Here is a 25031-nt window from a genome sequence, read left to right on the forward strand (position 1 = left end):
GTCATGAAGACTTGAAGTGAATATGGTGAGTACCTGAGTCGGTAGGTTGAGGGTTAAACCTACTCACTGTTTGCATATGACGGTTATCACTAATAATACGTTTATATAAATGATCTGATCTGACTTTGATGATGTTAAATATGCTATAATTCTGTAGATTTTCTTAGGCTACTGATAATGTCCATGCCAACATGCATTACTAAAAACCCTAAAAAAAGCTGCAGGTTAGTTTGTTGTGTTTGAAATTTAAAGAACACGACACAACACTTATAATGTTTTATTATGGCACACAAAACATGTAACCATATTCATAGTGTGTGTATTCAGATGTGACAACATTTGTTTTTGGTATGTATCAACATTGTATTATCAAGTGCAAAAAACAACATTTATGGTAAAGAAGAGGAGCCATGGACCTTAAAGTCCTATTTTACTGTTTAAACACGAAAAATGACAGAAAAATGTGAGGTTCAGGAAAACGTCAGCATAATAATTTAGTAGTCAGTGCTTTTCTGAAGGAAGAAAAATGAGATACAGTCGTTCAGAGTTTTGGTGGTGGAGGCTGTGTGCCCTGACACTGTATAACATATAGTCTTATATAAAGTTAAATCACTCAGCACAGAGTTTCTCAACTTTGCAGTCTGGACCCCATGTTGCTTTATATGGAGATGCAGATTTGTGATATTTGTTTCATATATTTTAATATAAAATAAATTAATCTGATTTGAAACATAGGTTCTATATAATGTATATTATCATGCTCTTTAAATCAAATTCATACAATTTCAATGTGAAAATTCTCTTATTAATGGGCCCATGGGAATTATGAACATTTTGGGACCCAAGTATTGGGTCAGGACCAGAAAATGTGGAGAAACCCTGCTCTACCATTACAAAGAAGTGCATGCAATACAAATGGAAAAGATCATTTTACAATATTATTAGAACAGATGAGAAAAACATATACCACTTGGCTCTTTGACACTGCAAAAGTTCAAATTTCCTATGTGGGATGCCAGATGGTGTCAGTATAAAAAATATACTGCAGGAATTATAGACAGATACATTTTGGGTCAACTGCAAAATAGCATAAAAAAGAAAGTGGTAAAGGAAGAATGGCACAGACCTGGGGGAGAGAAAGTGGAACTGGTCTTTCTGTACACTGCTATAACATACATACTGTGCTTACAGTGCATACATGCATTCACACACTATGAAAAGACGACCAGTTCGACCTTTCAGGCGCCTGCGTTTCTCTACTTCATTTCTGAAACAAGTCTTCATCTGGATTACTTCCCATGTTTAGATATGATTAAACTGAAATACATATTGCAAGTGAAATAAAAATATGATTAGAAGGAAAAATGAACTATATCTGTAAAATGAAAAAGGATTTTTTAACATTATTGTTACATTGCACAAATGTAGGAGCAGCTGCTCTTGGGTTTCAACTGACCTTAATGTTATCAGAGAGAAAATTAAGCTGCCTGGAGAAACTGTGATGGACAATACATCAACCTTAAATTTTCCTGATCAGAAAGTAAACATACATAGACATACAGTCAACCAAATAAAACCACCTGATGTAGTTGTTTATAAAGGTGTGGCCTAATGTTTGGCCATGAGGGATCGTCCTTGATCAAGAGCGCTTGAAGTTTAAAGGGCCAGGCCCTGTTGAACACACATAATAAGAATTACACTAATTTATATTTATATTTTTGCCTTTCTGATTTTTGGAGGCTCTACATAGGCTGGGAAATATATAACATTTGATAGATTATATTATGAGAATTAATTCCAGTTTGACGTGTAATACAATGTGATAAGCATTCTACTTGATGCTCCACCGGATGTGTTTTTATGTACTTGAACAAGTATTGTGCGTATCTTCTGCTCATTATCACAATATTATTCAGCTGCATACATGATATGTCAACAACTGTTGGTAAGTGAAAGTGCAAAGTAACTTAAAATATAGTATGACAGAAAAGTGCGATTAGGAGCATGACAGTGATGTTTGGAGGATATCAAAACACCATCAGACACTGCTGTGGTAGTTTAGGCAGCACCAACAAGCAGACGCCACCGCAGCGTTAAAGTTGACTGATTTATCTAAACCGAGATCACCTGACTGCAGCCAAACAGTGTGAGTTGTCAAGGGAGAAAAGGGCGGGGCAGACAGGCAACACCCAGACAGTAAGGCATTCTGGAAGAGGATTGAAAAGCCTCTGATTCTGTCAGCTGTCCTTTATTTTCTCACTCTCAGCTTACTGTCATGTTAAAAAGCAAGTCTGCATTCATACAACGCAGTTATTGTTGTGGCTGTTCAAATGCCACATCTAGCTTGTCGTAGATCTCCTTCAGCAGCAGGAGAGCTGTATCCTCAGATTCCCTGACAGACAGACAGAGAGGAGAAAACAGCATTTATTTGAAGTAAAACTCAAACTCAAAGAAGTAAAATGTGACACAACAAAGAAAATATTAGGAACACAAAATGCAAATGAGCACAATTCCTGTAGTCCACCCCTCCACAGGAATGTATGACTCACCAGTAACACAGATGAGACTGGATGGCAAACAGGTATTCATTGAAGCTCTCGATGGGTTTTTCCTGAAGTACATAGTCAATTCGTCGTCCGCCATTTAACATCCCCACTTTAATCTCTGGCTGCTCGGGTTGCTCTGCTGACACTGAGGGCTCTGCCTCCTCACACACTCCTGCAGCGACAGAGATAAAAAAGATGAGGCTGCATAGACAGGCATCAGTTAGGTGTTTGACTTCACTTTACTTTTTGGTAAAATAGGGACAAATCAGATAACAGACAGGAAAGAAGGAAGTAGCTATGCAGGTGAGTGAAAATCACAGTAGTCTACAACCTACAACCCAGTGTTCTTCATCTACCTCAGAGGTGAGTCAGTGGCTGAATGTTATTATTTCACACCGCTGCTCAGCAGGCATTTTAAGCTTAAACAGAATTGCTCATATTGGTTTGTTTAAAGATATATATTGATTAGCACTGAATAGATATCTACTATATCAACTGATCACAGAGGAGTCAACTTTTTGCCTTTAACCTGATAAATGTTTATACCTTCACCTTAAGGTGCAAGTATGATGTTAAGTAAATATTAAAGGTGTGTCAGCTTTGTGATGAGTGATGGTATGTTATGAATGCACCATTGTTTTAAGGGTCTCCTCAATGACCTAATACACGGCTGATGAACCCTGATGAGACTGTTGGCTGCTAGTGTCTGACAATCTACCTCTGCATTTAGCGGTTTGCAACACTGACATTAAAAGATACCAAATATTAGTCTCAAGTTAAATTGAACTATGTCCTAATGACTCTCCTGTTTGGGACCTTGCACCATTATACTCGATGCAACAAATGAAGGTTGTAAGGGCTGTAAATGAAAAGCTGCATCCACTTTAACAGATGAGTTAAAAGTAAGATAAAAAAGGTATCGTGTTAGTTAACTGTACAGTCTGTTCTAACAGCAGTATCCCTATTGACCTATTTTATGAAGAGGCAGCCTAAGCACTTGAGGTGCTGTAGAAAAGGGCAGGACATGTACCTGCATGCAGCTACTGTCGGTGACCTGCTACTGATAAATGACATTGCCTGCTGGTGTCCAGCCAATGACTCTTGTTAAAAAAACAACTGCGATCACTAATATGCAACTTGCCCTATTTGTTTAGCACATGCCAGAGTGTGTCATGGGCCGGTTTCTCAAGTGGCTCCTAATGTTAACAATCAGTGAAGCAGTCCAAAAATTCAACCAATCAGAACTGACAGCAGGAGGGGGAGGGAAGGGCCTGAAGGAGGTGTAGGTAAATCAGACGTTGAGTTGGAAAACTAGATGTACGGCAGTGGTAGCACAGTTGGGGGGAGGAGGAGCAGAGAAGTAGTGAGAGCCTGCAGCAATAATGACATACATTGGCTAACATGTGCTCTTTACAAGGGAGCTGGAGTGCCACAATAATCCTCAGTAAATGAGTAGCATTATTTTTTTATGCTTACTTTCCAGATTCGAGCCAGGGGTGTTAAATGGAATACACAGAATAAAAGTTTATATAGGCTCATAGGCTTTCACTAAATCAGGCAAGTATACAAAGAAAACCAGACAGAAAGAGTTCATGTATTTGTCTTCCTCATTCATTCCAGCCAAGTGACTATCCTGGCTTACCTTGGAAGTAATGCTTATAAAAGGCCCTGGGCCACTCCAGAATTTTAGTCCAAAAATCAGCACTTTTCTCTTCCCTCTTAGCAGAAGCAGTGACTGCCGCTGGGGCTGAGGTTCAAAGTAAAGTGGTAAGGGGTAAGGGAAGCAGGAGCAACCACCAGATAAAACAAAGAGGGGAGGGGGGGTGGCAACATGCAGAGAAGGATGAGAGGAGTGTGAAGAGACTGGGTTAGACACAGTCTTGTGCACGCACACATGCACGCACGCACACACAGACACACACACACACACACACAAAAAACATCCACAAATACGCAAAGTAAAACAAAAGTGCTTCATCTACCTTGGGCCTCTTGAAGGTTTCTCTCTATTGTAGTTTCACCCTCCTCCACTGGGGGCAGTGCAGCGACTGGTAATCTGGCAAAGGACTGCCATGCTGTCCGCAATGATCCCAAAACATTATTCTTCAAATCCATGCTCATACGAGTCAAGCTGTCCTTTAGTTCTATTAGACAAAGAGAAATACATTACATTATCATTAAGCCTACTAATCAAAAGCCAATACCACATCATTGTTTCACAAAGACAAGAAGAAAGAGCTGTACCCAGGTGCATCCTCTTGCGGCCTTTATGGTGAGGGATTAGCATGGGCTCCAGATCGGCCTCTGACACAATCATGGGCTCTATCCGATAGGCCACAGGGTCAAACTACACAGAAATAAAGGGGAAGAAACAAATCTAACTCCAATATGTGCTGTTTTTTTATTTTCTACCAAGAGTTGATCTGTCATTGCTAACATGACTCTAACCATTCAAGTGCAGCTCCACAAGCCAATCAAAATGTGGAAAAATCAAGAACTGCTCTATGAATGCGTCTTTGTGTGGAAATGAGGAAAAAAGTCAAACTGTAATTGTGGCAAATCAAAGCAGATGTTATCATCTTTTGGGGCTGAGTGCAGCATGTTTGCATAGTAAATCAGTGATTACTCACTGGGTGGTAGATGTTGTAAAAGCTTTTGCAGGTCGGGAAGGTGTAGTTGGGATCGATGTGTTTAAGCCCACGAACGGTCAGGAACATTCCAATAGGAGAGCCAAAAGCAAAAAAAGTTTGAGGGTGGAAAGCCAGCTGTGGGTAATCAATGGATACCTGTGGAGAGAAGGCGGTGATCTAAATGTGATCTAAACACAGTTTTTGTTCTAAGAAGACACAGCTATTCAGACAGATGGGAGAAAAAACACTTTTCTGGTGCACAATGGTGTTGGGAACATAAAAACTACATATAATGACATCAAGACAAACAGTCAGTGAGTATGACAGCAGGTAAGGAAGAGACCAGGGAGCTGACCACTCATGCAGGACTGGATGAGCACAGACACAGAGTGGTATTGGTCAAAGATGGTAGCCTCAATCAAGGAAACCCTATTCTTTATAAAATAGGCACTATAATTCAATCGCCTTGAGTTTTCCCTCGGACCATACTGTAGGTAAAGAGAAACTCCAGGCACAGTGAGATCAAAGAGAGCTTAGGACAAAGCCTGAGTCCATGGGGACACCATGTGAGACACACCTGTCCCTTGGCTATGCCTCCATTGGTCTGTCCAGGCAAGCGGGGGAAGGAGAGAAGCAGGAAGGTGATGCATCAAAGCCTTATCTATCAGTACTCCCAAGCACAAGTTATCATGTCCGTGTCTATGTGTGGTACCTGTCCGATGCCCATGTTAAAGTATTCGTAGTCTACTGCACTGGTGACAGACTGTGCCCTGTGGAACTGGGACTGCTGCATCGTCAAGCCTGAAGACTGGTAACTATCGTGATCACTGGTCACTTGAGGTGGAACTTGCAACCCAGGTGCCAGATGTACTGCTCCTGTCTTGGAATCCTATTTAGATCGAGAAATGCAAAAAAGTTATTTAAACAATATCTGAACTTAGTGCTTAATTTGGTTAAAATCAATTGGAAAGAGCGCTCGAAAGCAAAAGATGAGCAGGCCATAAATGAATTAGCCACACCAAACATACTCTACATTTGCTTCCTACTGTTGTCAACAGTCATCTAGTTCTCATAGATAGTTTGATCTATCTTAAGCATGTAAAAAACATATATAGGTCGATAGATTGTTGTTTAAACACATACACATGGGAGAAATAAGTAATATATGTACTGCAGTTGTGACTTATTTTGCATTGAAGGTGCAGATCATTGTGTGGCCTTGATATGGACAGTGACTGTATATTAGTGTCATCCAACTAAATTTCATCCAGACTAAGTTCAGATTCATGACACATGAACCAGGAGATTCCACCAGGCACGTCTGCACCGCGTTCCAGCAAGATGCGACAGTTTTGTTCTGTCTTCTGCACGGTTTCATACCCCACCAAGAGTCTGTCAGAAGTGGAGTGTTTTGCTTGCCCAATGTTGTTGACTTGCTCAGAGTTTGTTGATTTGGTCATTTGTCTTTGATGTTTGTGCTTCTAACATGGGTAGGTAGTCTGGAACTGCAATTGCAGCCATAACGTGTCGCAGCTGTGCTCAATGGAATTTGCGGGTAAAGGGTTGTAATGGTCATATTTTCCAAAATTAGAAAAGCCAGTATGGTTTCAAGCTATGTCTGACCTCTGGAAGCCATTTCCTCCTGACATAGTTCAGGATCTTCTTCCGAGGTCCGAGAGGAATTCCTAAGTCTTTGAGATCACTGTCTTGGCAAAGAGTCTAAAAGAGAAGATTCATATGTTTGTAACTATACATAACACTTGAATTTGTATGTCCACTGTGTGTCTCTGTGTATGTGTGTATTACCAGTGATTCCAGGTCTACATTTTCTGCCTGTAGTGTGTCCAGGTATTGCTGTAGGCCCAGTCTGGTCAGAGTCTGCTCCAGTGTGTCACAGTTCAGAGGAAAGGGCTCATTAGGAGGCACCTTAAGCACAGGGAGGGACAGAATGGGAAATGGATTTTGTCATTTACATGTAAAGAAATGTTGTTGTTTTTTTTAATCAGTATACTGATGTTATATTTTACTGTGAATGTGACTGTACCCCCTTTCTGGGATCTGATCCAGTCCTCTGATTGGTTAGCAGGTCAAACAGGATCAGCGAACCTGAGGAACGAGACACAAAGGGAAAGTGTTGAAATTCAGCATTTTAATGACTTGCGACTGTGTGTGAGTTTCTGTGTTTCCGCATGTCTCACCCAGGCTATGGCCCACAACTGAAACTTCCCCATTGAAGTCTGGGTGTCTCTGTTTAAAGAGGGTGTGCAGCCTGTTGATCTCTGAGGCCACTGTGTCTACTATGGTCTGGCAGTAGGTGGGGCTGTTATAGAAAAACAGGTCTAGCAGAGTGTCGTTGGTGAAATGTCTCAGCCTGCTGATGCTGGGTAGAGTGATCCTCTGGATGTCCCTGGAAAGTGGAGAATGAGAAAGAAAAGAAAGGGAGGGAAGACAGAGTGTGACAATTTTCTGCAACTGTTGGAGACATAAGACTTATTGTATGACAGATTGTTTTGTCCATCTCTCGTCATACTTACTCATCCACCCCAGTGGCATCCCCGTGTAGAGCGCTGTGCCAGTTGACTGGAAGGAACTCAACTCTTCCTACCACACCTTCCTGCTGAGCACGCTTATAATGAGAGGCCAGGAGGGACAGGGAAGCACTCCTGAAGTCATTTACTGGAAAGAGACAAGAAGAAAAGAGTCACACATACACCTAAATAATATGTAGGCACACACACACACACACATATATATATATATATATATATATAGAGTGTATACACTTACCACACTGTATGATGGATCTGAAGCGCAAGTCACATGCAGGACCAATACCATGGACCATAAAGACGAGGTGGTCCACTTTTTCTGGTTCACCTGGGACACACACAGAAATATGAGCCCGACAGTGCCAATTGTCAGTAATATGCTATAAAATGGGCTTATGTTCCAGTGTATCTTTAATGGTACACTCCCAAACATACCATCAGGTATTTCTACAGAGATGTTGTCCACTCCTCTCTTGACTGTCCGAGGCCTTGTCTGCTCCGAGGGAGAGGAAACCCACTCTTCCTGCAATCCTATTGGCTGATACTGCATTATCAGCTGGAAGAGGAGCAAGAAAATGGAAGAGAAGAGGCTTAGAAGAAAGAAGCAGTGCATCTAATGAAAAAAATTATATACTCAGAAAAGTCACTGTGTGGCTCTGTCATGTATTTAATTATAGTGTGCATAGTCATGTTTTAACAGCAGGCTTTACTTTGGGATTGTGTAAAATGACAGTCTCTCCAGTGGGAAACTCCAGTTTCCTCTTCCATTCATCCAAGGTTACTGCAATCATATAGGCCTCCTGAAAAGTTGGAGAGCAAGGAATCAAAGACCAATATGACAGATATGAAAAGAGAAACTATGGAACAGGCAAAGCTTGGAAGAGGATAAAGTCAGAAGTAGTAGGAATCAGCAGAGTGATGGTTCAGTGTCAGACTACCTCTAGACTTTTGCTGAAGTCCTCAAGGTAAGGCATGAACCTGGTGTCTTTATCTCCTTTATAGAACCAGGTACAGCGACGGACTTCTGTGGGAGCTTGCTCCCAGTACACAGCGTAGCGCTTCCTCTCCTTGACATGTACGTCATACCGCTCTCCATCCACAGCTACCACCACCTCCGTCTCCTTTTTTCCTACTGCACAGCACACACACATACACAAGCAGGGTTTATAAGGCAATCTCTAAAAACTACATTTTAAACAAAGGTTCTGTGAGGACAATTAAGTATGGTAGTGCTGACTTAAGGCTGACATTGTAACGCAGCAATCCAAGTTCAATTCCAGCCCAGGCCCTTTGCTGCATGTCATTCCCTCACTCTCTCCCCTGCCCTGTCTTTCTGTCTCCAGCTGTCACTATCTAAACTATATTTAAAAACAATAGAAACTTTGTTTAATGGAGCCCTTCTTTTTTGCAGCTTTTTTTTCTTGTTTAATATTTTTCCTTTGAGTGGAGGATGTGTTTGATTATCAATGAACATGTTAAAGCAATAGCCCAGCATACACCATCTTGCAAACTCTGAAACTTTAATTAGGATTATCACAGATGTCCACTCTGAATAAAAGCATACAACAACCCACCACCCTGAAACTCTACTTCAACTTGCTGTTAAACTGTTAGTAACAGTAAACATGTTCTGTCAGGAGTGAAAAGCATCCTACTGGACAACAGGCCAGTGTTGGCGACAGTTTCAATTTTTTAATCTTCTCACAGCTGTTTATAGCTTATACACTTATTATTTTCCTAATTTTCATATGCCTAATTACACATAACTTTCTGCATAATGTACATGTACAGTGCATAATATGACTGTCAAGTATAAACACATGCTTACCAGCGTTGAAGGCATTCTCTAGTTTATCAGAGTCCTCTCTGCTGAAAGGAAGCCAGGAGGTGTTGTCCTCAGCCCGTCGACAGAAGAACCAGTGAGGCTGCACTTCTTGATAAGGAGCTGGGACCGAGTCCATGTCAAGCATCTCAAAGGAGGACGTGGAAGAAGGAGAAGCCTCATCCACCATAGGGGACACCTGGAGAAAAATGATGACAGCACGCTGAATCAATATCTCTAAATCATGTAAGCTATATTGCTCACTTGGCGAGTAAAAAGCAAAGATATTATAGAAATCTGAGCTAGGTTTGTGCTATTCATTTAAGCTCCTATCAAGGAACCCGAGACCATCAGACAAAGCAAAGGACAGTCAGACAGAAAAGGATCAGGACTCTCATTGGACGGACACAAAAAGCCTTGTTTTATTCTTTCCTGCTCTACAAGCTGTCTCTTGTCTTCTCTTTCTACCACAGCTACAGCTTGTAAACAACCTTTTTCAACTGAATAACTTGCATTCAGAGACAATGCTGCCTGTAATACTCTCGGCACTCTACTGCTCCCGCATCAGGGTGTTGAAAGATGGAGCCTGCCACTGCTTAACACAACAATAAAAACCCACATTACACACAGCGGCCAAAAGAGCAATCTGATTTGCAGTGTAATGTGCAAAGAGCATGTGTAGAGATTTAAAAAATGATTGGAACTGATATGTGAATGGAACTCCCTTCCTAGGAATTAAATCTGTTGCAAGTAATACCTCCCTGTTTCTGTATTTAGTTGCATGTCATGCAACATAAAAACCGTCAAAGTTCCTCAAGAAATTAACCTTCAGGACAGTGATTCATAATACATTGTCCAGTTAAATATATGTTTCCAGCTTAACATTTACAGGCAGACGCACACTGACATTGGAGCCCTGGACTATGTGCTGTGTTCAAAACATGTGCATACCTTAAAGAGGGACAGTATGTGACTTCCATGTATGCCCCCTCCACAAGCCCATCATTTCTACTTTGCCCTACAATCATTCAGTAGGGGGAAAAGAATGCAGCAGCTATTTCTGCCTGAAAGGACGAGAGAACAAACAATCTCTTTGTACTTTTTCATTTGTTAACAAGATTTACTATGCAGTGAGTGGTTTTATAAAGCCTTTGGTGGAGGCACATTACAATGCATCATATTTTGTGACAACAGCAGTTACAAAACTGGTATTTTTTCAAATTCATAATGCCTTGAGAGATGTGAATTCTATTTTTAACACTACTGTTGTGATGGAGTATGACTGACAAAGCCTTGAAATTGTGCAAGGTGTCATGGCTTGCTGTATAGAGATCAGCCAAGTTAAGGACTGAAAATAAATCCTATTGGAGACAACACAGTGAAGGATCTGAGCTGTTTAATCCACAGCTAGAACCAATGCAGCTTTCAATGAGAAATGATGATAGGACTCCCAAGTCTGTTCCCCATCAATTTGTGTTTCCCCTTAGCTAAACATAACCCCAAGCCTAATCCCAACCAATGGTATCTGCAATGCCTACCCATAACCTAACCCAACCCCTAGCCCCTACTAATCATGGAGGGCACTGCTGGCCTAAATTTGTCAACAGACTTTGACAAATGTCACTATTACACTCAAACACAAAATACCACATGCACCCTCACCAGATCCTCAGGTGTGTTCCCTGTTGCCACAGTCTGCGTGGTGTTGTCAAACAGGTCTCGACTGTTTGGGGCGTTTGGGGCAGCCTGAGACAGACCCCCCTCTTCACCAGGACTGTATGACATTAGCCCAAGACCTGACCCCAACCCTCAGCTCTGACCTGAGGTGGGCAGTGGGCCAAACAACTCCAGAATCTGCAAGGACCACACAGAATAAGAGCAATAAGAAGGCTTAAAGTCCAACACAACATAATAACAACTGCTACGTGTTATAGCCTGTCCAACCTCCAAGGGATTTTCTAGTGATACCTGCACCAAACTGCTGTTGACAGAGCATCATAGGTGACGGGATAGAACGAGAAACAAGCCAGATCACGTTAGTTCACACCCTATCAGCGATTAAACGTTAACTAGTAACTAATCCCAGCTCTCATAGTACACTGGCAGCTGCCTCATCATCTGATGGTCAGTAACGTTCAACGCAATGGAAAATGTGAAGAGCGAGATTACTGTGACGGCTAGCTAACTGTTAACTCATACAGAGACTGTATCATGAGTTATGCAGATTTCTTCAGCAATTTCTCGACATTATCTTGAACAAAAGTGGCTAACGTTAACGGTTATTTCTAGTGTTATTGGTGTATTTTTAAGAATGCAACAAACACATCCCAGAGGCCAACGGTTGTTTAACGTCGGTTTAGGTCCATGCTATCTGAGTTACGATGGCCGGACGGGACACTAGTGTTAAGTTTTCGCATCCTGTTTTCACATCCTGTTGGTGTTTGGGACGTTATAAGACTAGTAACAGACAGTCGTTAACTTAAACTCACCGACAACTTCACACAGAGTAAATGTAGAAGATTTATATTCGTTGTTTAGCTCGCTCTTGCTAGCTCGGCTACCCAAGGACAGCCTCCTGTCAAACGCTGCCTGATTACATTATAGTGTTCTCGGAAATGTGACAATTACGAGAGTAGTGCTCACGAACAACCACACTAACGGCCAAATGAAGGCATAAACTAACTATACTAACACAGAATAAGTTATCTGTGCTGCCTGAGATTTCAAAGTGTGACGATGAGAAGGTGAAATACGTGAACACAGCGTCCAAAGTAAATGGAAAAATATTGAAACATTTCAACAAAATCCTACATTTTCCTCAGGTCAGTATTTCGATGTAATACTAAGTAATTGTGAGTATATTGAACTGTAAATCAAAAGGTGTCCGAAAACGTTATCTTTAGTATAAAAAAAACGAACCTGCAGTCTTTAATCTAAATTTACGAGGAGTTCCTGAAGGCAACATAAGACGCCACAGCATCAGCAGGCAAACACCCCCCATTTGTAATGAGAGTTTGTTACAACTCTGCAGAGACCGAGAGGCGTTCAAATGTCAGATTTTACCAATCTAGCGGAAGGTAGACCCAATTTTACATATTTACCAGACATTTTCTACATAAAACCAATAGTTGTTGTAAATGGGATGGATGATAGTCGGGTGGGTGGTTATACCTATAGCTCTCTCTATATCTATATCTATATATCTATATATCTGTATACACACACACACACACACACACACACACACACACACACTTACTGATTTAATGCTGTAACAGTTACAATAGATTAGGTGAATATTTTGAGCAGATGCATCCTTGATTTTCCTGTCTTTCAGCTGAGGGTGTACTAAAACCGTGGCCTTACAGACTGTGGAGGGTAGATAAAATGCCAGTCAGTATCAAACAAGCCACCTAATCAGCCTAACTGAGAAATCTTTGGGCAGATGAAATGTACCCAGGTATGTGTAAAATGTTAGGTGTCGGCCTCTTAACAATAACAGGGCAACCACATTATCAGACGTACCTGTAGACACACCCGTTTGTGGAAGGTCAACTGTCTTCTGGTGGCATTTTTAGGAAACTGACTTCACTTTCATTAGTCAACAGAGAGGATTCACCCATTAGGGCACCCTTGACCTTATGTTAGAGTAATATGTGTGGGGTTAAAAAGTAATATACTACCTAATTACATCCCTCTGTTTATGTTAAAACACATGTACACAGATTCAGTGAATGAACCATGACATTTGTAACATGAAATAACGTATGTCAAAAGCAGCGTGGTTGGCTGGCTGGGGTCAAACTATTACCAAACACACCGTGTGCTTGTTTCCCACCTCTCCTCCAGGGTTTATGGAGGGATAGAGGGAGGAGTGACACATGCCAGGGGAGGAAGAGTGAGTAGTGCTAGAATGCAAAGACACACCCAGTCCAACAAAGTGTGAGAGACAAACAGAGTAATGAGCCTGTGTGGAGCAATGAGAGGGTGGGGCTTTTTCACTCAGGGAGCACAGATAAGCTGAGTTTGCCTTGTAGAGAGGGGCAGGAGTCACAGTCCTGAACAGACTGCAGTTTACTTTCACTGTGCTCACCAAGAGGCTCGCGACACACTCTCCTCTCCCCCTCGTGTGCTTTCTTCCAGCGGTTTGACGCAAGACCTGGAGGGGAAGGAACTTCCAGCACAGAGAAGTAAAACACACAAGAGGACAGCTCAAGAAAAAGCCTCCAACAGGCAGCCATGAAAGACAAAGTGAGGAGAGGGGGAGGAAGAAATCAGGCCAAGGCTGGTGAGAAATCCCTACAATGTGTTTTTCTTTTCTGCCCCTCTCTCGCTCTCCCCCTGCCTCCCTTTTGCACTTTCCTCTTCCTTCTTTTTTGTGTCCGGTGCCTCCCTCGCTGGAGAATGTGAGGAGGGTGGGAGATTTAGCACTGCACTGCTGCGCTGAACATGGCTGGAGCTGTTCTCTGCTCTCTGCTGTGCACTTTTCAAGTTTGTGGTGTAGTCATTCACACAGACACACACTGAAATCAACCTGAAGAAATGCAAATTCTCGCTTATTACCCTTAAAGGACAAATAATGGCTTTTATACGAATCTTCATTCAAAATCAATAACCGCTGACTTCTTTTTGAAGTTCCAACTGCCCTATCTATCTTATGATTACTTATCCTTTTGCCACACTCTCAAGTGGCTCTTTTAACCTCTGCCACTCCCGTTTCTCAATGCAGAATGATTGAATTAAGGAAGAGTGTGTGTTTGCATGTCTTCGGATGAGATTGCCCTGAGGTGTTTATACCTGTTCAAATAAATAGCAATCCATAGGCACAGCATTATAATTGACCGGCTATGTCATTTTGAGAAGCTCATGTAAAGGTAGCCATGAAAGCGATATCGTGAAAATATTAATATATGACAAATAGGGAAGGAATTCTGCCTGCTTGTGTAGTTTATGGTATTGGTATGGTGCCAAAATAAACTTCTTGAGCTTCAGGGCTGCAGACAATGCTGTTTTCTGTAGTAGTGAGGCAGTAGCTCCAATAGGAGAGACGCTGATGGCTCCAAGCCTGCAGAGAGGAGGGACCTTATTCCAGCCAACTGCGAAGAGAGAAGCTGTTTTTTTGGGTGCTTTCCAGTAGTAAAGCAGTCCCAGATTGACAGCAAGAGCTGGGGATTTACTGTAGAATGAACTACAATCTTCAAAGATGAGTGAAAGTGAGCTTTCCGCTTTGCTGTGTACATGTCAAAGATGCTGTATATGCAATATCTGCTTGCATCCGGGCATGCAAGCAGACTCTACTGCCAAGTCATAGGTGCGTTAGTTTATGCGTTTTAGCATTCTACTGTCTCCACATGCCAGAGCCGGGTGTGGTTGTCCCTTTACCCTGAGATGACATGGAGGCCAATAAGCAAATTCAACAGGTTTAGTCACACTACAGGTTGAGGAACACGCTGGGTCCTGCACTCTCTCTGGTTCTGCTTGTGCATTAAAACGCGGACACACCTCACTTTCCCTTACTTTGACATTTTCTTGCATAAATTTCACTCTCACCCTCAGGCACTTTCACACACCGACTCATCAGTCCAGATCATGATCAATTTAGAGGAGATTAGTGGTCTTGTTTCATTCTGCAGCAGAGAACGGACGATGGAATCCGGACATAATAAGTCATGATTGTCTTTCATTCAGTTATTCATGTATTTTCTGTAACAGCGTAAGTCTTTTCAGGCTTATAGTGGGCTGGAAACAATCCCAGCATGTAATAAGCGGAAGGCAGGAAAACAACTGAAACTATTTTGCTTGTCCATTGCAGGGCTCTGCTATTATCCTCAGTTAATTTTGTCTCCAATTTCTCCTTCTAACAGATGTAATCCGCCTGAATGGTGGAAAGGATGCCATTGGTATGAAGCAAGAGGAGGACACATCGTTCCCTGTGAAGATCCAGGGGGCAGGAGTCGAGCCATTTGAGCTGCAGGTAAAACATGTCCTCTTTTTTTCCTCTTATTCTGTTAATTTTAAGATTTGACAAGAGATGGAAACTAATAGTGGCAGCTGAGAGTACACACTGATAACAATGCATCATCTTTATCTTGTGTAGCGTTTGTCATTTTTGATAATGTATAACACTTACAGTGCTGAGTTGGCACTTTGCATATATTTTTCTATCTGCATCTATGACCATGTAAAGACCTCATAGGATGTGTTTTTCCACATGTGCACACGTTATACAAATATATGGGATACTTTATTTTCTGTGAGTGTTAAACTGCAGTACAGGTTTACCATCTGTATTGTGTCGCGTTTTGTCTTTGTAGGTCCACGGATTTTGGCTTGTTCAAGATGCAGTAATGGCTCTGCTTTCGAGGGATGAGGTGTGTCCACGTTCCAGCCTGTCACTGGCACTGGCTGGCACGACTCTGGATCCCCTCGCAGAGCTGCAAAGCCTCAAAGGACTGAAACCAGGAGCCATCCTTCGCCTGGTGGAAGGTATTGGCATTGTTCTCTTTTTGAGATCTCTCTCTTTTATCTTTCCAGTTGACATTTGTAGCATTTATAAACAGCTGGATTGTCCGAAGGCTTCTTTTAGGTTCACTGACAAACAAACTTTCCATCATAATTTATATGTCAGTATTTTTATGATATTTAATGTGTCTTTTTTCTAATTTTGTTTTCCATGTCTTTTCACTGCAAGTGTAGTCTTAATGAGTTTTTGAAATAATGAGAAATTTTAGGCAGTTACAGCTTTTTAACAATGCTCTGTTCTGTAATACAGCTTGTGCATCATGTAGTTCTCTGGCCTTTTAACAATAAAGATTTTACTGTTATCACGTCCATTTACATGTGTATCTACATATCTAGGGTCATTTACAGTATAATGGTTCATTGTAGAATCAGAATTTCAGAATAGAATAATCCTGTCTGTATTTTCATCACAGCTGTCACCCTTTCCCTTTCACACACACACTTAAGTTTCTCTCAGCTCAATGTAAATAGCTGACTCACCTTTTCTGAGTCATAACAAGGTTTATAGTTGCAGAGATTACAGCTGTGTGCCAAACGATTAGTCTGTGTCTTACCGCTTAGCTGTTGAAATACTGAAACAAATTATCCTGCAGCCCGTCTCTTGTTATGTACAGCATGCACAGTACATATACGCCCTGTTGTTTTATGTCTATGAGAATATGCATAATTGATTAGTTGATACTCAGTGTGTTACATATAACATGTAACACTAGGGACCATGTTGCGTTGGGGTCACACCAGCCGCATCGCAAGCCAACATGCTGACTATGAGCAATTAATAGTCATTATCGCATTATTACATGAATACTTGGTACTCTTGGATCTGACCACACCCATCTCTGAGCTCAGCCTTCATTTTGATCTCAGCTACACACCTGGAAGGTTTCTTGGCTGCATCTTTGATGGTTGTGGCACTATTGCGTTGACAAAATGTGTTCACAGACAGACATACAAACACCTGGCAAAGTACTCAAAATTGCTTCTGTGGTAGTTTCCGCTGCAATGGGTGTCTCCAGGGCCACATTTTGCCATGATGACACACACACACACTCTCACAGACACAGACTGACAATGTGAAAACAAAACCAGCCGCATTGTCACAGACGATGATAAATATAAACACTCTGGTCCAAAAAAACATTCATTTAAGTATGACGTCCTGAGTGAGTCTTTGTCCTGTGCAATCTGTCTGTTTAATTAAAGAGAGTTGTTTGTGTTCGCAGTTTCACAAAGGTCAGTGTAACCTTTATAATAACACTGTGTGTCTTTCCAGAACCCTACACCGCCCACTCAGCCCGGCTCCATCTGGCTCGTGTGCTGGAGCTGCTGAGAGCATCTGGACCTCAGGATGCACTGAGAGAAGGACGCTCACCAAGCATACTGGAGACACTCACACAGACACAAACACCAGGTACACACACATACTGTGCGCTTCGACAAAAGGGGTAATATTGCAGAAATTCAATATTAACAGTCAAGCTCATGCTGAAATCTTATTACTGGTGCAGACTCTGGTTTACACAATGGGAAGAGCCTGAAACGCTCTTTAAGCAACACAAAAACAGAAGCAACCAACCAGGACACAGCTCCTCCTGAGTACCTCCTCCCTGGTTCCTCAGAGAGACCGCTCATGGCCCTGCTGCCACAGAGCTCCCACCCAGAGGTGCGTATGTACCTGGAATCTTGTTTGACACTGGGCCAGCCATAATACACACAGATGCACTGACTCTCTGTGACCTTTCATTTGTCTCATCAGGCCCCCAGCTACTTGAAGGATGTGTCTCTCAGCTGCTGGAACCCACCTCCAGGACAGAGGAAGCTGCAGGGAGACTTCACGTACATCACAGTGGTGACAATGGAAGGACGGCGGTGTGATATCACATCCTGTCCAAAAGGCTTCTTTCTCAATAGGTAAAGAAATAACTTCATGATATTAACTCAATCTGTTTTCTGTTTGTAGTTACAGTAAATTGTCATAGAAAATGTATTAAAGGCTAACAATGCACCGCTCTGTCTGAGTAACCTGCTTGATAACAAACTGAACTTTCTCGCCCCTCTTCTGTATCTCAGGTCTACAGAAGACGTGTTTGATCCTCGTCCTGCACAGTCTTCCCCAGTTTGTCACAGTTTCACCGACCTGCTCTGTCACATCAGCCCTGCCTTCAAACAAACATTCACCACACTCAAAAACAGGTAACAATTTGACTTATGCAAAGGAACCATGAACACTGCAGTATCCTAACAGTGGGGTTTGGTGAATTTTTCTAAATTCAAATAATTCAAATGAATGTAATAACTAATTATAGACAGTTATAATCAAATAAACTAAAAATGATGGTAATTGAAGTGGATTTTGGCCAATGTGGCTTGTTCTCTCACTTCGTTTAGGCCACAATCACCTCCAGTAGAGGTGTTGCCCACTCCTTACCACACTCTGAGCTGGCTCGGGCCCCCTTGTGCCTCTCGCACTCACAAAAACACCTTCAGCAGACTGGGAGTGGATGAACAGCCAGCAACACAGGTTATTCACAAGACAGCATAATTATTTGTTGCCATTTGATGTATAGCATGCTGCCTGCAGTGATATTAAATCAAAATCTAATCTTTGTGTTATACATAGGCTCCAGACTGGAATGAGGAGTTGCAAGCAGCCAGAGATCTTCCACTTGGCAGTCTGGAGGAGAGGCTGCAGAGAGACAGGGCACTGCTCCAGGTAGTCAAGAAAAGCTGTAATTTAGCTCGGAACAACAGCAGTGCGCTATAGGACTCTCATCACCTGTTGTCTTTCTTTGTTCACTCAGCTTCTCCTCCTCTCACCTTCATTTGTACTTGTCTTCTCAGGTAAACAGTGCGTTTGTCAGGGCTGTGATGGAGGGGGCAGAGACTGTTGTAGATGGCTTTGTGGAGCCAGTGAATGGAAACCCAGAGGACCCGGCTTTCCTGTGGGGTGGCCTGTTCATGAGCCAGGGGGCAGCAAGTGCGATGTTTGGTGGAGAAAGGGGTCGTAGGTGAGAACAAACCAGAAAGTTCAGTAACAAGGATCTGTAGATGTACAACCACTTGATCATAATGGTATTGTCTTATTGTGTTATGGCTCTAAGTGATCCACAGAGTACACTGTGGCCACTTGCTATGCAACCTAGTTTTTCAACCCCAGTTTTTGATTCACTCTCAGACTGGTATGGTTTTGGCACAGATTGTTTAAATATTGCCTCATATGCTACATGCAGGGCTGCTCAGAGGCTGGAACTTAAAGGAGTTCAGGCTTACAACAACGTAGAGGGGCTACAGGGACTGCACACTCTACCTACAGCCATTGTAGACTACAGAGGAGTGCGCCTGTCTGCTCAGGGTCTGGCCCCTGGCTTGGAAGGCTCCGAGCAGGACCAAGAAGCCACTCCTGCCTCAAGGTAAACCCTGTGGACCCATAATTTAACAGTTTAGTGTGGTAGTGGTGTTAACAACGCAAGGCTAACATTTTTGTATTATTGTCTTCTTGTGTTCTATAGAGGCTTGCTGTATGGGGTAAATGCAGGACCCCAGGAGTCCCCCCAGCGCAGACGGCTACTAGAACTCTTAGCTCATGCTGCCAAGTCTCTTTGTCTCCAGAGATATAGTATTGTGGCGCCCAACGGTCACCAAGTACCACTATTCACCTCGATGGATGCTCAGGGACTGTTGGGGGCTGATGGGAGGTTCTACATACTGGATGTGTTCAGGACCTTCCCAGCTGATGCCAACTTCTGTCAAGAGGCGGAGACAGAAAGTCAGACAGTCAGTGGAGAAGATGAGAGCAATAAAAGCTGCGAGGAGAACGAGGAGAAGAAGGGTTGTGTAAAAGAAGGTTGGCCAGAGAATTATCACTCAGACTCTGGGTTGCCAAAGAGCTTTGTTCACGGACTCTGCAGGCTGAAGCCAGAGCTGGTGCAGGCCTTCATCCAGCACAAGTAAGTTCCACATGAAATAAAACACTTTTAGACTCAGGTTTTAGAAGGTTTTTTTTCCCAAAGTTGAAGTTTGTTTTTCTGCTACTTTTAGACATTGCCAGTTTGCTCAGCATGTCCGGGAGACGTTGGACAAGAATGGAGGCTTTGAAGAATGCGCAACAGCTTGTAAGCAGTGTTTTAGGAGCTCTAAGTGAATGGAAGCCAAAAGTGTACCTAAAACATACTCATGCTCGGCCTTTTTAAACTTGACAAATGTTTGTATACCTGCAGGTGACTCTCGAGCCACAGAGGCAGTAAGAACTGCTTGTAAAGAAGTGGGCTCAGTTAGCGACATCATCTTTGAGATGCGCTTCAACTCAAGTGTGTTCACTCCAGGTAACATAACAAGCTACACACACACACACACACACACACACACACACAGTCAAATCTTTATGGAATACAATATGGCTCATGACGTCTTGTGCTTTGTGTTCAGGAGTGTCCTTCCCTCCTGCTGAAAGTAAGTCAAGGAAGCTGCAGGAGAGGTTACTGAGGGAAGCTGCTTCTTTCATCATCACACACCAGATACCGGGCTTTGTGAGTGGATCCCTTTTTTACGTACTATAACAGGCACATCTGCTGCAAACATGAAACAAGCTCTGCATACGTATACAGTATATATGTGTGTGTACAGGTGGAGTATTGCCTGCAGAGCAATGAGGCACCAATGGATGGAGCTTCTCTAAAACAGGCGCTACACCAGAGAGGCATCAACCTCCGGTATCTGGGCCATGTGATCAAGACCATCAGCCAGTCAGATCGCAAGGAGGGCCTGAGGCATATAATGGTGTGTTTGACTTCCAACATAGTTAAACTTAAACCAGTCTCAATGATGTAATCTCTCTCCTAACTGTTCCTAACATTCCTCTGTCTGTCTTCACCAGAGATTGGTCATAGGTGAAATTTTCATCCGCTCAGCAAGACGTGTGTTCAGCAGTTTCCTCCAGGTACTTTACAGTATTCTGGAATCAGCATTTATTTTCATTTTCTTTTCGGCGCACCTCAAAGTAAGGTTGTGAGCTCGTAGCGGGTGTGGGCGCGCACACTGCAGAAAGAATGAAGCACAGCCTCCGGATATGTCTTTGCAGGGTGTGGACGTGCCGAGTCTCTCTGCAGCTGTCAGTCACTTCCTCTGCTGCCTATTGGTTCCCCACTTCACACCCACTTCTGTGGTGGAAGAGACTAAAAAGAAGTCAAGGCGGCGTGGCCGTGGAGCTGGGGCCTCTGAGAGCACGCCCTGGAGCACGCTAACAGGGGCTGAGCTGTGGAACCTGGTCTGCCAGGATGCTGTTGAAGTATACAACATCGCTGACAGCCTTGGGTGAGGACACAGCCTTTGTTTGTTCTCATCATGTGTTAGTTATGTAATGGCTCAGAGTTCAGTTTAGAATAACAAATTTTTCTCTGTGACAGCTGTGGTCCAAACTATCTGGTTGAGCACTACGGCCTTCAGAAGATCTCTTTACTGAGAGAGTTCTGTTTGAAGACAGGAGTACAGGTAACAGATGTCTGAAATATGGATCCAGTGAGTTATTAGGCTGGTAAAATGAGTCACTAGATCAACTGAAACGCAAACATATTAATAATATTTTAATTTACATCAAGTTGTAATTGCAGAATTATTTGCCAGGAAAAGTAAGTTTGTTAATTCTGTGTCTACCCCAGTTGAGACTGAGGGACTACTTCCTTGACAACCAAAATAAAGCTCCCATTGGTCCAGATGATGTCCTCAACATCTTCCCTGTTGTCAAGCACATTCACATGCCAATGGTGGATGCTTCAAAAGCCCATCGTGCTGCACACACCTCCATTCAGAAAGGTGGGTCAATGAAGTGGGACACTTCACCAAAGGTCTTGTGCTGCAGATTCATGCATAATCTTTATGTTCAGTGGGTTTTTGAACAAAATCTAAATGAAAAGTACATTCTGTACAAAACTAATGTGTGTCTCTCAACTGCAGGTCTGCTGGATCAGGCCCATGAGCACCTGAAAGAAGCAGTCTACCTGTTTGGCAGAGTGTGCGACGACCTGAACTCCGAGGCCTGCTATTGCCACAGCCTGCTGGCCAAGGTGGCCTTCCTGCAGGGGAAGGCAGCTGAGGTAGGCTGACTGCTCCACAACTTTTTACAGCTGCATTAACACATTTTGCAGTCTTTAAAAGTAACTGAATACATTTCCTCAAGTACTGTACAGAAGTATGTTTTGGGGTAGTTGTCATTTGCTTGAGTATTCCTGTTGTCTGCTTTTGAGAGGGAGATAGTTACACTCTGCTCCTTAAATCTGACAGCTTAGTTCCAAGTTACTTTGCAGAAGATTTTACATTTAAACAAACAATTAACTCACAAGATATCATAAGGCATGGGAAGGGCTGCATAAAGTGGACTTTACATACTTTCATTTACATTTTGATGGTGATACATCTGAACTTTTATACAAGTAGAACATTTAATGGAGGACTTTTACTGGTACTGGGGTAATTTTTAAGTAGTTCTATTGCTGCTTCTACATAAATAGTCTAAAACAGCCAACTGCTCTACTTTGCGCACTGTAACACTCTGGATGAGGCCTGACATGTCTGTCTGAATTTTAGCAGGTACTGAAGTGACTGTAATTCTTAATATACTTTCTCCTCAAGGCTCGTAGTGTCCAGCTGAAAGCAGTGGTCATCAGTGAGAGGGTGCTTGGCTTTGACCATCCAAACACTATCCAGCAATACGTGAGTATAGCTACACATTTCTGGGTCAATAACTACTCAGTTCTGCAGGTTTTTATAGAGTGTGATTATCTTTATTTTGTTGATATATGTAGGCCTTCTTGGGTGTGTATATGTTTGCTGGAGGGGAGACTGCCCTGGCCCAGAAGTGTCTCCTCAGAGCTCGTTTGCTAACACTAACCGTCCACGGAGAGGACCATCCCTTCATCGCAACACTGGATGTAGGTTACAACACGTTGGTGTTCACCCCAAGCACAAAAAGGGCTTTTCACCATATAATTATATACAATATTTCATTTTTGACAATCACATTATATTCTTGCAGAGCTGCCTTGGGCTGGTGATGACAGGAGATCAGACAGGGCAGTACTTAAAGAACGCCCTCAAACTCAACACTTCCTTCTTCGGCCCAATAAATCTGCACACTGCTCTCAAGTAAGACGCCATTTATAGCTTGCCCTCATATTTTTTATGAAAAGTCATTAAGTTCACTTTGATTTATTTTGTCCCCCTTTCCAACGTCATCATAATTCATCTCCCTGGTTTCTTGTCTGTGCAGTCAGCACCTGTTAGCCCAGTGGATGTGCAGCAAGGGCGACTACCGAAGTGCAATGACCCACGAGAAAGAGGCCCTCACTGCTTTTACCAGCATGGTCAGTACATCTGGCTGACAGAGAGCGAGAGATAAGTGGAAGGGTTGTGCGTGCATTTCATCATGTGGTTATTTTCTCTCTCAGCTTGGAGAGGATCACTCTCAGACACGCTGCAGCAAAGAGTTTCTGTGCACCATAACCAAGCAAGCAGTGAAGGTGGAGCGCTCTCTCAGACAGGCAGGACCTGACTGCACAGAGCAAGCAGTGGAGGTACTGTATGCCGGGAGCTCATGTGGTCTCCTTTAATCTCGTTCAATCTTCCAAAAAAAGGGTAAAGTGTGTTTATTGATCTCGCTGTCCCATCTGTCCTCAGTGTCTTAATCCTACAACTGATACTTTGCTGGAGCAGATAGTTCTGGTCTTGGGGATCAGGAGGATTAATCAAAGGTAAATATTCACTGTAATATATGATATGATATATAATATGATAATATAGGCTTAAAACTTGTGGAAGCACTGACTTGTTCTAATATTATTGGGTTTTGATAACAATAACAATACAAAATCTGATATAGATATATTGGTTGATGCATAAGAAACTGGAAAATCTAAGTTTTAGAGAATTTAAACGATGACGTTCATGTACTTAAAACTGAAATAAATCTCATCATCAACAGGCTCCGGCAGCATGCGTGTGTATTTCAATAATCCTTTGTTTGATAGGAAACCATGAATTAATTTATTGTGTTTTCTTAGTGACAAGTTCCAGGAGTATAAGCAGAAACACCTGGAACTAAAGGCAGCAGTGGCAAAAGAACTGGGATTCAACATAACCCCGGAGCTGGTCACCTCAGAGACTGTGGATGGGGGACAGAAATTCTCTGATCAAGAAACAGGATGCAGGAAGGAAGGTGAAGACAGAGGAAGCCCAGCAGTGGAGAATACCAGTGAGAGCCAACGGGAGCAGCCAGTGGAAGAGACCTTCATTTCAGCTAACGGTCATGCAGAGGAGCCAGCTGAACAAAACCAGCATGAGGACAGTGACAGAGCAGCTTCAGATGCTGAGGTCAAGATAGTGAATGGGGAGTCAGAGGTCAGGGCTACAGGAGAGGGAAGTGAGACCAGCACAGCCAATGGGGAGATAAAATCTGATGCAACAGCTGATGAGATGAAGTCAGAGTCAGCTGAGGTTAATGGTGAAATAAATGGAGCTTTGGACATCCCCACTAGCCCCTCAGTCCTTAAGAGTAAGGGAACCTGGGCAGATGTTGTCTCAAAAGTTTCTGTTGTCAATGGAACAGGAGACAAAGACACAGCAGTCAATGGAGTGGCAGATAATGTCTCAGCCAATGGAGTAGCTGAGGAGTGAAAACATGTCAAACAGGAAAACAGTGTTGTAGTCAAGTTTTTCCAAGTCACTGCGTAAGATAAAACCCTCCCAGGATCCTAGATGTAATTTGATCCAATGAACATGAAGCAGAGCAAAGGATAACTGTAAGATGCTGAGTATTATTTTGTGTTGGAGATGGTGCTGACACTGGGAGAGGGCTGTAGCTGTAAGTGCTATTTTGTTTTTTCAACAATAAACTTTTTACTCTGGTTTATCAGTGGTCGTCTTGGTGTGAAGATTCTATAAATCACATAATCAGGATTCAGGTATAAACAAA

At 42.6% G+C, this 25031-nt stretch overlaps 2 protein-coding genes across 3 annotated transcripts; one reads left to right on the top strand and one right to left on the bottom strand.

Annotated features, from left to right (window-relative positions):
- Positions 1-280: 280 nt before the first annotated feature.
- Positions 281-12131, bottom strand: ddhd2 (DDHD domain containing 2). Of its 2 annotated transcripts, none has more exons than XM_041936758.1 (18): positions 12037-12131; positions 11210-11401; positions 9554-9746; positions 8664-8857; positions 8436-8525; positions 8161-8281; positions 7964-8053; positions 7711-7852; positions 7375-7583; positions 7221-7282; positions 6983-7102; positions 6800-6895; positions 5889-6065; positions 5177-5332; positions 4791-4893; positions 4529-4690; positions 2550-2718; positions 281-2392 (listed from the first exon to the last, which is right to left on the bottom strand). In XM_041936758.1, exons 2-18 carry the CDS (start codon positions 11330-11332, stop codon positions 2311-2313), a joined length of 2289 nt encoding a protein of 762 aa, XP_041792692.1. In that variant the 5' UTR covers positions 11333-11401; positions 12037-12131; the 3' UTR covers positions 281-2310. The 2 variants fall into 2 exon arrangements, with proteins under 2 accessions (XP_041792692.1, XP_041792693.1); XM_041936759.1 differs by lacking the exon at positions 12037-12131 and adding an exon at positions 10499-10611 and having other exon boundaries at positions 11210-11332.
- A 1444-nt stretch (positions 12132-13575) lies between these two features.
- On the top strand, positions 13576-24971 carry si:ch211-166a6.5 (clustered mitochondria protein homolog). The gene is made up of 28 exons (XM_041937759.1): positions 13576-13835; positions 15412-15521; positions 15862-16033; positions 17343-17480; positions 17578-17732; positions 17826-17980; positions 18140-18262; positions 18458-18590; positions 18690-18782; positions 18911-19077; positions 19300-19479; positions 19579-20016; positions 20108-20181; positions 20287-20391; positions 20495-20595; positions 20693-20845; positions 20943-21005; positions 21147-21379; positions 21472-21556; positions 21724-21877; positions 22019-22158; positions 22694-22774; positions 22867-22992; positions 23097-23206; positions 23331-23424; positions 23509-23634; positions 23738-23811; positions 24121-24971. The coding sequence occupies exons 1-28, from the start codon at positions 13787-13789 to the stop codon at positions 24731-24733; spliced, it is 4245 nt and encodes a 1414-aa protein (XP_041793693.1). The 5' UTR covers positions 13576-13786; the 3' UTR covers positions 24734-24971.
- Positions 24972-25031: the final 60 nt, after the last annotated feature.

The sequence above is a fragment of the Chelmon rostratus genome, chromosome 5 (genome assembly GCF_017976325.1).
Source record: "Chelmon rostratus isolate fCheRos1 chromosome 5, fCheRos1.pri, whole genome shotgun sequence".
Lineage (NCBI taxonomy): Eukaryota > Metazoa > Chordata > Actinopteri > Chaetodontiformes > Chaetodontidae > Chelmon > Chelmon rostratus.

What these genes read in the sequence shown, in the direction of transcription:
- si:ch211-166a6.5 (XM_041937759.1), top strand. Translation starts at nt 13,787, where the DNA reads ATGAAAGACAAAGTGAGGAGAGGGGGAGGAAGAAATCAGGCCAAGGCT. An exon ending in TTCACCACACTCAAAAACAG is followed by an intron (nt 18,263 to 18,457) that starts GTAACAATTTGA and finishes CACTTCGTTTAG; the next exon opens with GCCACAATCACCTCCAGTAG. An exon ending in ATGAACAGCCAGCAACACAG is followed by an intron (nt 18,591 to 18,689) that starts GTTATTCACAAG and finishes TGTTATACATAG; the next exon opens with GCTCCAGACTGGAATGAGGA.
- ddhd2 (XM_041936758.1), bottom strand. Translation starts at nt 11,332, where the DNA reads ATGTCATACAGTCCTGGTGAAGAGGGGGGTCTGTCTCAGGCTGCCCCA. An exon ending in CTCTGTAGAAATACCTGATG is followed by an intron (nt 8,054 to 8,160) that starts GTATGTTTGGGA and finishes TGTGTGTCCCAG; the next exon opens with GTGAACCAGAAAAAGTGGAC. An exon ending in GGAGGAAATGGCTTCCAGAG is followed by an intron (nt 6,066 to 6,799) that starts GTCAGACATAGC and finishes CGATCTAAATAG; the next exon opens with GATTCCAAGACAGGAGCAGT.